This window comes from Vicia villosa, linkage group LG4 (genome assembly GCF_029867415.1).
Source record: "Vicia villosa cultivar HV-30 ecotype Madison, WI linkage group LG4, Vvil1.0, whole genome shotgun sequence".
Lineage (NCBI taxonomy): Eukaryota > Viridiplantae > Streptophyta > Magnoliopsida > Fabales > Fabaceae > Vicia > Vicia villosa.
The window spans coordinates 112,368,109-112,386,494 of NC_081183.1; the positions used below are offsets into that span (position 1 = coordinate 112,368,109).

The 18,386-nt window shown below is 39.3% G+C and overlaps 1 protein-coding gene across 1 annotated transcript in view; it reads left to right on the forward strand.

The window, feature by feature from the left end:
• Window positions 1-18,386, forward strand: part of LOC131597688 (flocculation protein FLO11-like) — a 51,636-nt gene that overhangs the window by 10,268 nt on the left and 22,982 nt on the right. The window contains exons 3-12 of the mRNA XM_058870366.1: window positions 3,187-3,300; window positions 3,367-3,550; window positions 10,056-10,180; window positions 10,256-10,531; window positions 10,601-10,670; window positions 10,749-11,495; window positions 17,314-17,438; window positions 17,514-17,789; window positions 17,859-17,928; window positions 18,007-18,372. Of these exons, the coding sequence (XP_058726349.1) occupies window positions 3,187-3,300; window positions 3,367-3,550; window positions 10,056-10,180; window positions 10,256-10,531; window positions 10,601-10,670; window positions 10,749-11,495; window positions 17,314-17,438; window positions 17,514-17,789; window positions 17,859-17,928; window positions 18,007-18,372 (2,353 nt within the window). The remainder of the gene's footprint in view (window positions 1-3,186; window positions 3,301-3,366; window positions 3,551-10,055; window positions 10,181-10,255; window positions 10,532-10,600; window positions 10,671-10,748; window positions 11,496-17,313; window positions 17,439-17,513; window positions 17,790-17,858; window positions 17,929-18,006; window positions 18,373-18,386) is intronic.

Genomic DNA, 18,386 nt, shown 5'->3' on the forward strand with positions numbered 1-18,386 from the left:
CAATCAGAACTTGAGGAAAACTAACAAGAAAGGACCCAAGAAATTGTGGGTACCTAAGGAGAAGATAATTTCTGTTGCAGATATCCTTAGCTGCAAAGAGGACAAAGCACAAAATGTCATGGTACCTGGACTCTAGGTGCTCGCGACACATGACGAGAAGAAGGTCTACATTCCAAGACCTGGTGCTTAAACCAGGTGGAGAAGTCAAGTTTGGAGGAGATCAGAAGGGCAAGATCATTGGCTCTGGAACCATAAGTTTTGGTAACTCTCCTTCCATAACTAATGTACTTCTTGTAGAAGGATTAACGCATAACGTATTGTCTATAAGTCAATTAAGTGACAATGGTTATGATATAATCTTCAATCAAAAGTCTTGCAAGGCTGTAAGTCAGAAGGATGGCTCAATCCTATTTACAGACAAGAGAAAGAACAACATCTATAAGATTGATCTTTCAGATCTTGAGAAGCAGAAGGTGACTTGCCTTATGTCTGTTTCTGAAGAGCAATGGGTCTGGCACAAAAGATTAGGACATGCTAGTTTGAGAAAGATTTCTCAGATTAACAAACTAAATCTGGTAAGAGGACTCCCAGATCTGAAATATAAATCAGATGCTCTTTGTGAAGCATGTCAGAAGGGCAAGTTCTCCAAACTTGCATTCAAATCTAAGAATGTTGTTTCTTCCTCAAGGTCGTTAGAACTTCTGCATATTGATCTGTTTGGACCAGTCAAAACAGCATCTATCAGAGGGAAGAAATATGGATTAGTCATCGTAAATGATTATAGCCGCTGGACATGGGTAAAGTTCTTAAAACACAAGGATGAGTCTCATTCAGTGTTCTTTGAATTCTGCACTCCGATCCAATCTAAGAAGGAGTGCAAAATCATAAAGGTCAGAAGTGATCATGGTGGCAAATTTGAGAACAGATTCTTTGAGGAGTTCTTCAAAGAAAATGGTATTGCCCATGATTTCTCTTGCCCTAGAACTCCACAACAAAATGGAGTTGTAGAGCGAAAGAATATGACTCTGCAAGAAATGGCCAGAACCATGATCAATGAGACCAATATGGCTAAGCACTTATGGGCAGAAGCAATAAACACTGCATGATATATTTAGAATAGAATCTCTATAAGACCTATTCTAAATAAGACTCCTTATGAATTGTGGAAGAACAGAAAGCCCAACATTTCTTATTTTCATCCTTTTGGATGTGTGTGTTTTATTCTGAATACTAAAGATCATCTTGGTAAGTTTGATTCTAAGGCACAAAAATGTTTTCTTCTTGGATATTCTGAATGCTCTAAAGGCTACAGAGTATACAATACTGAAACATTGGTTGTAGAAGAATCAATAAATATCAGGTTTGATGATAAGCTTGGTCTTGAAAAACCAAAGCAGTTTGAGAATTTTGCAGATATAGATATTGACATATCAGAAGCTGTAGAACCAAGAAGCAAAGCTCCAGAAGCTGAAAGTCTCAAAAGCAATGGATCAGAAGATCAAGTTGCTGCATCTTTAGAGAATCTTAGGATTTCTAAAGAGCCAACAGTCAGATGATCATCTAGACTTTCATCAGCTCACTCAAAAGATGTGATCCTTGGGAAGAAAGATGATCCTATCAGAACTAGATCATTTCTAAAGAATGACAATCAGAAGCAGTGATCAGAATCAAAAGGTGTAAAGTCTATTCAAGATAACACAGCTGTCATCAATTAGTTTCTGATGGTTAACACGTGTTTGTACGGTTAGTAAAAAGCGTGAAGAATCTGATGGGACGCCGTCCTAGGTAACTGTGTTAAATCATTTCATTTACCACGTTCTCTCACCTAACGTCATTCATCATTTAATGCAATTGATTTCTTTTGATTCTGTAACTGTTCATTCTCAAAATTTTATTGCATTCTTTTTCAAATCCGTCTCTATAAATACATTTCAAATCATAACGTTTATCTTTTTCGCTCCCATTCTACCCTTCTTCTTGAATGCACTTTTGCAATCTTTTCAGTCTCTTCTCAAAACCTAAGCGAAAACCCAGAAATTGTTCTTCTAATTTCTGTTCCGTTTCAATGGCCGCTTCATCATCTCACATTGTTGGCTCTTCTGTCCCTCTTCATCTTCAAGAAGAAGAAAATCAGCAAATCACTCCGGTTGTTGCCTGCTCCATTCCTAAGAAGGACTTGGAAGTTATTTGTGAACTCATGGTAGACTTTGATAGCATCGAAGAAATGAATTTCATATTAAAGAAGATATCATCTTTCAAGGATGGACTTCATTGTTTGCTGAGTTTTGTGGACCGGTCTACCCAGATCTTGTTAAGGAGTTTTGGGTGCATGCAGTAGTTGCTCCTAAATCCATCTTGTCTTTCGTCCATGGGAAGTTTGTAGTAGTGACCGAGAACATCCTAAGAATGATGTTTGATCTGAGAAACCCTGAGGGGGCTTTTGAAATTGATCAAAGGGCTGATTGAGAAGTTGTGTTGTCTACTCTCTACACAGATGTAAATAAGATAAAGAATGTCAAGGACATGAGAGACCTTTATAAAATCTGGACCAAGATTCTTCTAGGGTGTTTCTATCATAGGAAAGGAACACATGCTGCAGACTTCGTCAACAATGAGCAGAAATACATTCTGTATTGCATTGCCACCAAGAAGAAGGTTGATGTTATCTACATAATCTTCAATCACATGTGAAATGCTGTGAGGGATTCCAGAAATGCCTTCAGAGTGAAAAATTGTACTATTACTCCTTTTGGAAGAATCATTACAAACCTTATGGTTCACTCCAAGATTGTTGAGAATCTGGAAACTGAAGGTACTATCAAAGACCTTGCTGTCACCACTGGGAGTTGCTTGAAGGCTCTCACTCTGAGATAGATGAAGGTGATTGATACTATCATCAAAACCCCTCAACCTCTTGCTGGAACAAGAAGCAGAAGAGACCCTGTTCTAGCTGACTTTGAAACCTTCTTCAGAAGTGAGGTACCAGGAGTCAGAACCAGGTATCTGAAGTCACTAGAAGAAGATGAAGGAGTAAAAGGCCAAGAAAAAGGTGCTCCTGCTAAAGTAGGACGCAAGAAAACTTCTAGGGCTGCTGCCTTAGAAGATGTTTCAGAAGCTGCTCCTCAAGCTGCTGAAAAGAAGGAAAGAAGGACCAAAAGAAAATTTGATCATCCTTTTGTTAATCAGGTAAAGGTAGTTCAGAATGTAGCTGCTGCTACTGCTCAAGAAGTTGTTTTAGAAGAAGTCATTGCTAAAGTTGTTCAGGCTGTTTCAATTGAATTTGAGAAGAATAAGAAGGAAGTTGCTGATAAGAAGAAGAAGAAGAAGTCGAATAAAAATGCTGAAAATGTTAAAGTGATTGAGAAGAAGAAAATAAGAAAAAGGAAGTTGATTATTAATGACTCCGATGAAGAAGAGGCTGTTCAAGAAGCTGTGAATCAGCAGGAAGAAATCTTGCAAAGACCAACAACTCAAGCAGTTGAAGGTCAGAATGCTGTTGTAAATAAGAAGGAAGCTCTGGAATCTGCCAGAAGGAGAGAAATCTCTCGTGGTAAAGCTAAGATTGTTGAAGAGTAGAAGAGTAAGAAGCAGAAGAAGCTTGAGGCTGTGTTCGAAGCTGTTCATAAGGTATCCAAAGGTATACGTCTCTCTGAACCTAATTCTATTCCTGCTTTACATTCAAAAGTTGCACCAATAGCTGTTGCCCTAACCCCTGAACCAGATAAAGCCCCATCAGAATCACCTATCAAAGTTCATGTTCTTACACCTCCCACTTCTCCTGTAACTAAAATCCTTACTCCTCCTCCTTCACCCATTCCAGATGTTCCCATTCCTTCTCCTTCACCCTCAACTAACCTTGATTCTAACCAGGTCCTTGATAATCCTGTTATGGATATACCACCCCTACAAACTCTCTTTCCACCACACACAAATATATCCATCGCTCAACCTCCTCCCCATGAAAACTTTGAACCCATTCCTTCCACCTCTCAAAACAACCCATGTGTTTCTGATCTTCCAGACTCTGCATCACATGAGCAATTGCTCCGTGATTGCAACTACACTCCAAAGCCTCGTCCTGAAGCTGAAATGGTAGTGTTAGATTCTGACAATGAAGCAGAATCTTCTCATAGGTTGGATAGAGAGCCTCAACCCTATTCTGTCCCTAACCCTGTCTCTTCAAGAACCAAAATAAAATCCCGCCGTTTATACCCTATTGAAGTAATTTTTGAAATGGTAAAGAGGAATCTTAGAAGAATCTTCGATACTATCAGAATTGCTGAATGTTCTGGCCTAAATGACGTTGCTATGCGAAAGTTCTGGAGAATCTTACGAAGAAAAGCAGATGCTTGTTTTATAGAACTTCAGGAAGCTTATGTAGAAGCTGCTCCACGGCCTCGTGGAATTCTGAGAAGTTATGAAGACTTCTGGTTTGCTCGTCTCAGAGGGAGATATATTTTTGAAGAAAAGAAGTTTGTGGATGAACTGGATGAAGCAAGGATTACTACTGCAATGTAAGCTAACCCATGCAGGGAAGTTGTGGTCTAGAAACCTCAATATCCTGTTTTGATTGGAGACTTCAGGACGCTCTTTGACTTTCTGAGGGAAAATCCTTCTGTGGAAGACCCAAGCTTAGTCATTCCAGAAGTTGTTGACCCACCAGAAGTTGAAGGTCCTTCTGCTCCTAGGAATCTTGCTGCCATTCTTCAGGCACTTGAGAATGGAGATTCTGAGGTTCCTGCTGCAGAGTATGGAGATACTTTTATGCAAGAAGCAGATGCTGAAGATCATGTTGCTGAAACCATTCCTGTTGAGGAAAATCATGCAAATGATCTAACTATGGAAGCTGCGGATCACAATGCCATTCCTGTGGATAGAAGTTGTGAAGCTTCTTCTGATGAACCTTCCCGTCTTGCAAGGACTCTGGAAGTTATTCAGAAGAACTAGAATGAGCAAAGCTCAGTCAATGCTGAGTTTAGAGCTTTCATGGAGAGGCAGAATGAGCACAACAATGGGATTCAAGAGATGCTGGCCAAGATCTTGTCGAAGCTAGGGTCATCTTAGATTGAGTCTTAGTTGTTTTTTTCTTTTTTGCTTTGCTGCATCTGTTTTTGCATCTTCTTTTGCTTTTTTCTTGTACTCCTGTACTTCTGTTTTCTTGAGCTTAATGATAATTATCCTTTTCTTCTATGTGTTTGTCTCGTTTTTCATCTGAATCTTTTATGTTTTTGATGTTATGACAAAAAGGGGGAGAAAAGTGTGATAAATGATCTGATTTATTTTATCAGTTACTGGGAGAAAGGCTCCATATTTCTAACAGAACTTGCAAAGTTCTATGCTTTTGAGTGTTGTCTTGCAGGAATTGAAGATCCTCTTTAAAGCTCAACATGAGAAGCAAAGAGATGAGGAAAAGCAATTCTATAAAGAATCAAGATCTTGGAAATTGAAGCAAGCTAAGTGCTAGAAAGCTTCAAGATCAGAAGCAAGAAGGAAGAATGTTCTGATATTCTGATGATAGAATATTCCTTTCATTCGTATTCTTTATATGTTCTGATGCATGTTTTTAGTTACAAAATATGCTCTGCAACATTATGTTTGTATGCTCTGATACATATTATATGTTCTGAAACATATTCTATGTTCTGATTCATTCATGCTGACTTTCGTCATTTAGTTTGTTTTGTAACATTTCAGGATGTAGAGATGCTCTGATGATGCTCTGGTACATTCAACAATGTTCTGAAACAATCTAGCATGCAATGATTCAAGAAGAAATTCAAGCTCTGAAGCTGTCCAATGGAAGCAAGAATCAGAAGCTATGAATACTCCGAAGATCTAGGAAATTCAAGTTCTGAAGCTGTCCTATGGAAGCAAGAATCAGAAGCTGTGAATGTTTTGAAGATCTAAGCATAAGTGAATGTCTCTACTGAAATACTCAGGGAAGTCTTTTATTTATAAAATTCTTCTAGTATTTATTTCAGGGGGAGATCATTTATCTCAGGGGGAGATTGTTAATCTCAGAGGGAGACGTATTCACACATTGTCTATATGCTTATGCTATAGCTGTGTAATTGTCCTTAGCCGTCTGTCTTTTCTGATCGCAAATACATATCATTTATGTATGTTTTTGTCATCATCAAATAGGGGGAGATTGTTAGAACAAGATTTGTTCTGATCAATATTCTTAATTTTGATGATAACAAGGATATGAATTTTGTATGAGATAATGTGGTACTCTAATACTATGCAATTTCCGTTTCAGGAATTATACAAAGAGTATGCACAAAATCAGTGCAAGAAGCACTGCCTCAGAAGGTTCAGCATGCAACATCAGAACATGGTCTGGCAAGACACCAGAAGATGGTCAAGTAGAATCAGAACATGGGTCTATGGAAGCATTAGAAGAACTTGAGATCAGAAGCAGAAGCACTGAAGTTCTCATGGTATCACGCTGTTTACGGTGATTTCCGGTAAACAACCGCTAGTCCTCCAAACTATAATAAATATGATTTGGTTACTCGCAGGATCGACTAGATTGATCCTAGGACACATAGTCAATTAGATTGTTATCAATATTCTTTAGAACCATGTTCATGATTCGTTGTCTTCGACAAATGTTATTCGATTGAAAACATACACTTTTAGTGATGACTTGATTATATGTGATTATGACTTTAAAATGTAAACAACGCAGATAACGTAACATGCAATTCTGTTTAAATGTAAAGAATCTTAAAACATAAAACTGTTAAAGATCTTGAAAGTAAATAACATGAAAGTAAATAACATGAAAGTAAATAACATGAAAGTAAAGATACAGTAATGTAAATGACAAGAAGTAAATAGAATGCAAGAATTTAAAGATATTCGAAAACGAAAAGCAATAAAAGATAATACTCATGTATTAAGATGGTGGTGTCATACGTACATTTTCTCAGCGAACTCGTTCTCGTTAACGCTTGATACTTGAGTAAATATGTGAGTGATTTGTACAAAATGAACACACGGAATTCTATCATAAAAACTCCTATTTATACTAGTTTCGACCATAACGGCCCTACGCTAATCCGCTGCCACGTTTCTCATAAGAACTTCCAGCGATGACATCTGTGAATAAGCAGTTACGCAACTATCTTCGAATTTCAAATCTTCCCGCCTGAGTCCATCTTCGACGCGTGGCAGTATGTTAATAAACACTTACTAACAAACACGCTAAATAATAATACTTAAGCAAATTTATAAATTTTGTCTAAGTCTTCGAGGATATGTCCTTCCAATAGCTTTCAGTAGCCATTACCTTCATAAAAAACTTAGACGTTTCTTGCTATCGAAACATGGCCATCAGTAGCCATTTTATATTTCTCAGAGATGGTCATCAGTAACCACCTTGCCTTCGATCATACACTCCTTCGAAGCACATATATTTGTTCAACGAAATCTTCAACTAACAAATTGCCCCCAATAAATGCCTGTTTCGAAGATCAACAGAAATAGGCGTTTTTTGCCATCATAAGATTTCGTCGCTTATTAAATTTTTGATAGTTCCAAGACTACTGACTAAACGTCATAATCATTGATAATCTCTGTTTCCGAAACGTCTTGTCATTCTCAAAATGTCTTCTCATAACTTACATTCCCACGTCCTTGACCTTACTTCCTGATCATTACTCCTATATACTAGGAGTAAGGCTGAATCTTTTGACCGCCATTGGATTAAATCATCATTCGCTACGTGTCCTTTGGGTTTTACCCAAAAGATTTAAAAAGGATTTCCGTTAAACCTTTAAATACTTTGGACTTGCATTCTTTTTACAACTTCTCATTCCTATTTCTCCGTCTTCTTCATCAAACAAAGGAACCAACATCTTCAAACTTTTCAAATCTGAATTTCTCAAAACTCGTCCGATGGCTTCATCTTCCAATGTTCTTCAACCTGCTCTAAAGCTCCAATCCACCACACGGTCTGGTGAACACGAACACATTCCAAACCCTAACGTTGAAGAAGTTCGCGCTATCTACGCTTCCCAGGTAATCATACCCTTTGAACTTTCTGGAAAATCTTTTGCTTTTATTGGTCCATTGCCGGGTGAAGATAACCAAACCCTAAGTAGGTTCTTCCCTGCTTATTATAAGACTAGGCCATTAGTGAGCAAAGCTAACACAGATGAAGAGGGTTGCTCTCCTTCAGGAGAATCTGCTAATGTTGAAGAAACTTCAACCGTAGCCCCTTTGGCTTTGCCAAAAATTAGGTTAAATTATATGACCAACTTTGTGAAAGTGTTTAGGTCACTCCCTTTAGCCAAAGATCCTGACTTGTACTTTGCCTGGTTAGAAAAAGTAGAGAAAAAGAAAGAATCTGACTGGAAATCGTTAGGAATCTACGATTTGATCCAACTATCAAAAACAGGCTTAACATATAACCAACCCATGCTAGTAGCAGCGGTCCATTTCTGGGATGCTTCCCACAACACTTTCCACCTCCCATGTGGAATGGTCACCCCTACTCTCTTCGATGTAGCTGCGATTACAGGACTTCGACCAACTGGGGAAGACTTCGATCCCACTGAGATGGATGTTGACACAATTGGCTTTAATAATTCGACAGTTACTTATACTGCGTTTATCCAACAACATCATGTTACCGCGAACGAAGAAGTCTCTGATGACGAACATATTGCCTTCTTGGCGCTATGGCTTTCGCGATGTGCTTTCTGCTCAAGATCCATACAAGTTGCAAAGAGATATCTTTGCATGGCTAATCAATTGCATAATGGAAAAAAGCTCAATCTTGGCCAACTACTTCTGGGATTTCTTTATGAAAACCTTAGCGAAGCTGCAAACCTTACCAAGAATTACCAATCTGGTACCTTACTTTATGCTGGACCTTTCTGGCTTTTGCAACTGTGGCTAAATGCTACGTTCGAAGCTCATCTTCCGTTTCGAGGGAAAGTCAAGGAGGAAAATGACAAAATCAGGAATCGAACTATTGAAGGAACTAGGTTGGCTTACCTGACTCCAAAAGAAGAGCCTGGGAAACTTCAAGAATACTTCTTAGCGTATATGATGATGTTTGCCCAGCGTCGTCAATTCGATCCGTCTATGGCTCCGTTTGTACATAGAACCAAGGGTCCTGAATGGTTTACTCAGAAATTCCCACCAACATCTCAGGATCAACAAACTGAGCTTATGGAAATTTGGGAATCTTTTCTGACTCCAAGGTTGTTCCTCCACCGTCTTCGACCATCGAAAGGGCAATGCATTCTTGTGTGCTATCAACCAAATTTGGTTTCACGACAGTTTGGATTGGTCCAAATAAAACCAAAATGCTTATATGAGAAAAGGAGTCATATGTGCTTCCACACCTTATACTTGTCAGAAGAAGAATGTGAAACAAAAGTTAACAGATATGCTGGCGTCACCAACCTTTCCCCTATTCCTTTCGAACCTTCCTTTTACTGTACACCAGACTTCCATCAATGGTGGACGAATTATTATACTTCTCAAATCTTTGATGCTGATAGTTTGACGCAGGAACTAACTGCAGCTTTTGCTGATGTGCAGGAGACTTTTCGTAAAGGTACTACAACTCATATTAAAGAAATACAAGCTTTCCAAAAATTTTTTGAAACTATCTATAGGCCTGATGATCTTAGTCGGACCGTTCGTGAGGCTGCAATCACTTTGCGCGAAAAGTTTTCCGCCAAACTGGATAAGTTGAAATTGCCCTCGTATGTTCGACCAGAACTACGTTATGAAGTGGCTTTCAAACTTAATCCTCCAAAATTTCCTCCACTGCCAAGCGCGGATTTTGGTGTGGCTTTGAGCCCCCCTTTTCCAGATTGGTTTGTGTGTGGCAACGTTTTAAAAGATCTTCAAAACAGTAGTAAAAAACGCGCTGAACGGGTGGTTCCGACTAAGCATACCTTGGATACTTTCAAAGGACATCTCCATATAGATCTCGAACACGTTCGTGTCTTGACTCCAATACCTGAAGGTTTGGATTCAGACAATCTTTTCGACTGACTTTTCCTTTTTGGCTGGTATACTAATTTCAGTTTCGACTACAGCTGTTGCTCATAGGAGGAAGATCAAAGAGACTCCTGCCCAAAAGAATCCTGGGACATCCCAAAGCGACAAACCCAGTGAAAGTGGCTCTCTCAATCCTGATAAAAAGCCTACGGTACGCACCTTTTGCGTTCTTAATCTTATATAATCTGTAATCAATAGTCCCTTTGCTTATCATCTGTCTTTTCAGAGTTCGAAGCCCCCAACTGGTCCGAAACGGAAAGTTTCTTCGTCCGCTGCTTCAGATGATGAGGATAAATCTCCTCCTTGCACTAGACAAGGACTTAGGAAAAGACAAAAATCTGCTACTCCTTCGAAAAAGGGAAAGGGAGCAAGTCCCTCCAAAACTGCTTCTCCTACTGATAAAGCGTCCTCTGAAGATTCCCCTTTGAAAACAACTAGCAACATACTTGTTGTCGAAAGTCACAATTCAAGTCCAGATAATATCCAAACCAAGGTCTTTCAGGTTTTTTCGCATATTAACTTGTGACTTTATCTAAATAATGGGATTAACTTTTTTACCTTGTTATTGCAGGATGATGCTGGCACTGCTACTTCAGGTTTCAAAGATCCTGGTCTTACCATTGATGTTCCCAAACTCTATGGTAATAATAATCTTTAGCTTCGTTGACAAACTTGTTACAGGTTTATTCTTATGACTAACTCTGCTTTATCTGACACAGATACTTCTCGAGACAAAGCTCCTGCTCTTTCACCCGTGGTCGAAGATGCTCAGCCCATCAACACTATGCTGCCCGATGAACCCGTTGAAGAAAGTCATTCTACTGATGAGTCTCCAGCTACTCATCAAGACAAAAGTTTGGAAGGCGAAGATCACGCCCTCTCAGGTAGTGACAATGTGAATCTGCATCCTCATCATAGTGACGACACTGTGTCTGAATCAGATGCTATGGAGGAAACTTCCAAACTAGAAAAGCAAAACTTTCAAGAAGCTTCGACTCTTGACACAAAAGCTGATCCTGGGACCACTTCAATGCCTGCCCCTACGCCTTCGGAGCTAGAACAATTAAAGCATGCTGATCCTCTTAGTTTCTTGAAGATTATCATGAATGTGGATACTTCTTCGTCTCCAAGTCCTGACGCTATTCCAGTTGCGACTGTGGGGTCTGGCAACCAAGAAGACACTTCTAGCCTGCTTCGACAAATCAAAGAGCGGTTCTTCGATGTCAATCTTGTGGATCTCCTCATTCGGGATCCTCTTAAGAGTCATGGTTTAAATCAACTTTTGAAAAAAGTAGATTTACTTCAAGTCTCCACAACAGTCTCAGACGTACTTGTTCTGTTAGGCTCTCTGGTTGAGCAACTTCAAGCTGATATCCTTCGAAAACGAAGTATCGAAAGAGAGTTATCTGAAGCAATGGCCTCCCGTGATTCTTCATGGAATTCTGCAGTAGATGCAACCCAACGAGGCGAGGTCCTCAAACTTAAGCAATCAGAAGACCAGAAGGCCTTTGATGATCATGCAAAAAATATCAAGATCTGGAAACAAGAGATAAAGGCACTTGAGGAGAAAATCAAGGAAGCTGAACGCAGCCAGGCAACCATCCAACAATCCAACCAAAAGGAGTTGGTCGAAATAGTACAATCAGGGATCACACATTTCGAGGCTGCTCAAAAATTGATTCCTGAGATCGAAAGGTTGAAAAAACAACGATCGGTGATTGAACTCCGCATGACTTCTTGGGAGTCACAATATTCAAAGATCAAGAATAACCTCCCTGAGGGTTTCAACTAGCTGCTTCGAACCTTATTATCTGTTGCGTTCTTATTTGTAATCGAAACCTCATATGTTTTGTAAAAGCACTTATTTATATGCTTAACTTCTCCCTTCGTTTAAATATAATATTTATCAGCACTATTTCTTAGCAAATCTTTTCAATCTCTTGTCAAAATATATTTTCAGATCCTCCACAGTACTCTTCATTAATGCAACATGTAAACTCCGAATACTCTTCGCGACCTCTTAGCCTTTGGACTTGACGTTTCTACTTCTTTAGCCCTAATCATGACTAAACAGTAACGTTACTTTTTCAAAACGTCATTTCAAGACGTGCGTGAATCAGTTTCATGATTGCTGTTCAACTTCCAAGGGCGGGAAACGGCGGATGTAATAACTCCTCTCTTTGGAAAAACCAACTGCAGTCTAATCAATTATTAAGAAACTAAACCAACCTTTAGTATTCCCTTTCTATATAAAGGTCCAATATCACCCTTATTTTCTTCATTCACTCATTCTCTTCTTTCCTAAACTCAGAAAAGAGAAACCATTTTTCTTCCTCCAAAACCTTCTTCTCTTTTTTTTTTTTTCACAATGGCCGAAATCCTCTCTTTCAATGAAATCAAAACCCTTATCCGGAGCGAGTTCAGACTTTCTGAGGATGAACTCCTTCGCCACTTTGTCACTCTTGAAACTTTGTTTGTCAATCAGGAGTTGGACTTCTACTTTGAGGAAGTCTTGGAAGGTGCTGTTTATCCAAACATGTTGGCTGAGTTTTGGATGAATGCTACTGTACGCATAGATCCTGAAGGTAGAACCACCATAGATTCTGAGATTCGGCGAGAAGGTAGAACTTTCCTTGCTTAAGCCGTAGTAAAGGCGAGAAGGCTTGCGTGCGTCCACTCAAGTTAGAGATAAATCTTCTTAAAAAATTTATCTTTCCCAACAGTGATTGTAACTCTTTCTTCGTGGATGGAGATTTGGTTTCCATGATGGCTTTTGTCTTGTTCTGGTTGATTTCTATTCCCTTTTTATGGACTACGAAACCCAAGAAATCTCCTGCTTGTACAAAGAAAGCACATTTAAGGGGGTTCATCTTCAACCCATGTTTCCTCATTCTTTCGAATGATTGGCTTAAATGATCGAGATGACTCATTCCCGAAGTAGATTTTACCACAATGTCGTCTATATATACTTGCATGAATGTTTCTATAAAGTCATGGAATATAGAGTTCATTGCTCTTTGGTAAGTTGCCCCAGCATTTTTTAAACCAAAAGGAATTACAACCCATTCGTAAGTGCCTATTGCCCCTGGGCAACGAAACGCTGTCTTGGATACATCATCTTCTGCAATAAAGATCTGATTATATCCTGAGTATCCATCCAACATACTTAGATACTCAAAACCTGCGGCTGAGTCTACCAGCATTTCTGCTACAGGCATGGGATATTCGTCTTTAGGAGTGGCTGCATTAAGATCACGAAAGTCTATGCATACTCGTAAAGAGCCATTCTTTTTAATTACAGGTACTATATTGGCAATCCATTCGACATACCTTGTAGTTTGGATAAACTTGCAACGTAAAAGCCTTTCGACCTCTGCTTTAATCTTCGAATGGATCTCTGGCGCGAATCTTCTAGGAGTTTGCTTCACAGGTTTCTTCCCTTCTTTTATTGGAAGCTTCAATTCGACTAGATCCCTTCCTAGACCAGGCATCTCATCATAATCCCAAGCAAAGCAATCTCTATTTTCTTTCAGCATTTTGATGACCGTTGCTTTTAGTTCTGGCTCTAATTTCGCGCTGATATATGTTATCCTTTTTTGATCCCTGTCTCCGAGGTTTACTTCTTCGACTGGATCTTGGGCTAACATCTTTATATTAGAAGCCATTGGGTCTTTTTCGAACTGTTTACGGTGATTTCCGGTAAACAACCGCTAGTCCTCCAAACTATAATAAATATGATTTGGTTACTCGCAGGATCGACTAGATTGATCCTAGGACACATAGTCAATTAGATTGTTATCAATATTCTTTAGAACCATGTTCATGATTCGTTGTCTTCGACAAATGTTATTCGATTGAAAACATACACTTTTAGTGATGACTTGATTATATGTGATTATGACTTTAAAATGTAAACAACGCAGATAACGTAACATGCAATTCTGTTTAAATGTAAAGAATCTTAAAACATAAAACTGTTAAAGATCTTGAAAGTAAATAACATGAAAGTAAATAACATGAAAGTAAATAACATGAAAGTAAAGATACAGTAATGTAAATGACAAGAAGTAAATAGAATGCAAGAATTTAAAGATATTCGAAAACGAAAAGCAATAAAAGATAATACTCATGTATTAAGATGGTGGTGTCATACGTACATTTTCTCAGCGAACTCGTTCTCGTTAACGCTTGATACTTGAGTAAATATGTGAGTGATTTGTACAAAATGAACACACGGAATTCTATCATAAAAACTCCTATTTATACTAGTTTCGACCATAACGGCCCTACGCTAATCCGCTGCCACGTTTCTCATAAGAACTTCCAGCGATGACATCTGTGAATAAGCAGTTACGCAACTATCTTCGAATTTCAAATCTTCCCGCCTGAGTCCATCTTCGACGCGTGGCAGTATGTTAATAAACACTTACTAACAAACACGCTAAATAATAATACTTAAGCAAATTTATAAATTTTGTCTAAGTCTTCGAGGATATGTCCTTCCAATAGCTTTCAGTAGCCATTACCTTCATAAAAAACTTAGACGTTTCTTGCTATCGAAACATGGCCATCAGTAGCCATTTTATATTTCTCAGAGATGGTCATCAGTAACCACCTTGCCTTCGATCATACACTCCTTCGAAGCACATATATTTGTTCAACGAAATCTTCAGCTAACAAATTGCCCCCAATAAATGCCTGTTTCGAAGATCAACAGAAATAGGCGTTTTTTGCCATCATAAGATTTCGTCTCTTATTAAATTTTTGATAGTTCCAAGACTACTGACTAAACGTCATAATCATTGATAATCTCTGTTTCCGAAACGTCTTGTCATTCTCAAAATGTCTTCTCATAACTTACATTCCCACGTCCTTGACCTTACTTCCTGATCATTACTCCTATATACTAGGAGTAAGGCTGAATCTTTTGACCGCCATTGGATTAAATCATCATTCGCTACGTGTCCTTTGGGTTTTACCCAAAAGATTTAAAAAGGATTTCCGTTAAACCTTTAAATACTTTGGACTTGCATTCTTTTTACAACTTCTCATTCCTATTTCTCCGTCTTCTTCATCAAACAAAGGAACCAACATCTTCAAACTTTTCAAATCTGAATTTCTCAAAACTCGTCCGATGGCTTCATCTTCCAATGTTCTTCAACCTGCTCTAAAGCTCCAATCCACCACACGGTCTGGTGAACACGAACACATTCCAAACCCTAACGTTGAAGAAGTTCGCGCTATCTACGCTTCCCAGGTAATCATACCCTTTGAACTTTCTGGAAAATCTTTTGCTTTTATGGGTCCATTGCCGGGTGAAGATAACCAAACCCTAAGTAGGTTCTTCCCTGCTTATTATAAGACTAGGCCATTAGTGAGCAAAGCTAACACAAATGAAGAGGGTTGCTCTCCTTCAGGAGAATCTGCTAATGTTGAAGAAACTTCAACCGTAGCCCCTTTGGCTTTGCCAAAAATTAGGTTAAATTATATGACCAACTTTGTGAAAGTGTTTAGGTCACTCCCTTTAGCCAAAGATCCTGACTTGTACTTTGCCTGGTTAGAAAAAGTAGAGAAAAAGAAAGAATCTGACTGGAAATCGTTAGGAATCTACGATTTGATCCAACTATCAAAAACAGGCTTAACATATAACCAACCCATGCTAGTAGCAGCGGTCCATTTCTGGGATGCTTCCCACAACACTTTCCACCTCCCATGTGGAATGGTCACCCCTACTCTCTTCGATGTAGCTGCGATTACAGGACTTCGACCAACTGGGGAAGACTTCGATCCCACTGAGATGGATGTTGACACAATTGGCTTTAATAATTCGACAGTTACTTATACTGCGTTTATCCAACAACATCATGTTACCGCGAACGAAGAAGTCTCTGATGACGAACATATTGCCTTCTTGGCGCTATGGCTTTCGCGATGTGCTTTCTGCTCAAGATCCATACAAGTTGCAAAGAGATATCTTTGCATGGCTAATCAATTGCATAATGGAAAAAAGCTCAATCTTGGCCAACTACTTCTGGGATTTCTTTATGAAAACCTTAGCGAAGCTGCAAACCTTACCAAGAATTACCAATCTGGTACCTTACTTTATGCTGGACCTTTCTGGCTTTTGCAACTGTGGCTAAATGCTACGTTCGAAGCTCATCTTCCGTTTCGAGGGAAAGTCAAGGAGGAAAATGACAAAATCAGGAATCGAACTATTGAAGGAACTAGGTTGGCTTACCTGACTCCAAAAGAAGAGCCTGGGAAACTTCAAGAATACTTCTTAGCGTATATGATGATGTTTGCCCAGCGTCGTCAATTCGATCCGTCTATGGCTCCGTTTGTACATAGAACCAAGGGTCCTGAATGGTTTACTCAGAAATTCCCACCAACATCTCAGGATCAACAAACTGAGCTTATGGAAATTTGGGAATCTTTTCTGACTCCAAGGTTGTTCCTCCACCGTCTTCGACCATCGAAAGGGCAATGCATTCTTGTGTGCTATCAACCAAATTTGGTTTCACGACAGTTTGGATTGGTCCAAATAAAACCAAAATGCTTATATGAGAAAAGGAGTCATATGTGCTTCCACACCTTATACTTGTCAGAAGAAGAATGTGAAACAAAAGTTAACAGATATGCTGGCGTCACCAACCTTTCCCCTATTCCTTTCGAACCTTCCTTTTACTGTACACCAGACTTCCATCAATGGTGGACGAATTATTATACTTCTCAAATCTTTGATGCTGATAGTTTGACGCAGGAACTAACTGCAGCTTTTGCTGATGTGCAGGAGACTTTTCGTAAAGGTACTACAACTCATATTAAAGAAATACAAGCTTTCCAAAAATTTTTTGAAACTATCTATAGGCCTGATGATCTTAGTCGGACCGTTCGTGAGGCTGCAATCACTTTGCGCGAAAAGTTTTCCGCCAAACTGGATAAGTTGAAATTGCCCTCGTATGTTCGACCAGAACTACGTTATGAAGTGGCTTTCAAACTTAATCCTCCAAAATTTCCTCCACTGCCAAGCGCGGATTTTGGTGTGGCTTTGAGCCCCCCTTTTCCAGATTGGTTTGTGTGTGGCAACGTTTTAAAAGATCTTCAAAACAGTAGTAAAAAACGCGCTGAACGGGTGGTTCCGACTAAGCATACCTTGGATACTTTCAAAGGACATCTCCATATAGATCTCGAACACGTTCGTGTCTTGACTCCAATACCTGAAGGTTTGGATTCAGACAATCTTTTCGACTGACTTTTCCTTTTTGGCTGGTATACTAATTTCAGTTTCGACTACAGCTGTTGCTCATAGGAGGAAGATCAAAGAGACTCCTGCCCAAAAGAATCCTGGGACATCCCAAAGCGACAAACCCAGTGAAAGTGGCTCTCTCAATCCTGATAAAAAGCCTACGGTACGCACCTTTTGCGTTCTTAATCTTATATAATCTGTAATCAATAGTCCCTTTGCTTATCATCTGTCTTTTCAGAGTTCGAAGCCCCCAACTGGTCCGAAACGGAAAGTTTCTTCGTCCGCTGCTTCAGATGATGAGGATAAATCTCCTCCTTGCACTAGACAAGGACTTAGGAAAAGACAAAAATCTGCTACTCCTTCGAAAAAGGGAAAGGGAGCAAGTCCCTCCAAAACTGCTTCTCCTACTGATAAAGCGTCCTCTGAAGATTCCCCTTTGAAAACAACTAGCAACATACTTGTTGTCGAAAGTCACAATTCAAGTCCAGATAATATCCAAACCAAGGTCTTTCAGGTTTTTTCGCATATTAACTTGTGACTTTATCTAAATAATGGGATTAACTTTTTTACCTTGTTATTGCAGGATGATGCTGGCACTGCTACTTCAGGTTTCAAAGATCCTGGTCTTACCATTGATGTTCCCAAACTCTATGGTAATAATAATCTTTAGCTTCGTTGACAAACTTGTTACAGGTTTATTCTTATGACTAACTCTGCTTTATCTGACACAGATACTTCTCGAGACAAAGCTCCTGCTCTTTCACCCGTGGTCGAAGATGCTCAGCCCATCAACACTATGCTGCCCGATGAACCCGTTGAAGAAAGTCATTCTACTGATGAGTCTCCAGCTACTCATCAAGACAAAAGTTTGGAAGGCGAAGATCACGCCCTCTCAGGTAGTGACAATGTGAATCTGCATCCTCATCATAGTGACGACACTGTGTCTGAATCAGATGCTATGGAGGAAACTTCCAAACTAGAAAAGCAAAACTTTCAAGAAGCTTCGACTCTTGACACAAAAGCTGATCCTGGGACCACTTCAATGCCTGCCCCTACGCCTTCGGAGCTAGAACAATTAAAGCATGCTGATCCTCTTAGTTTCTTGAAGATT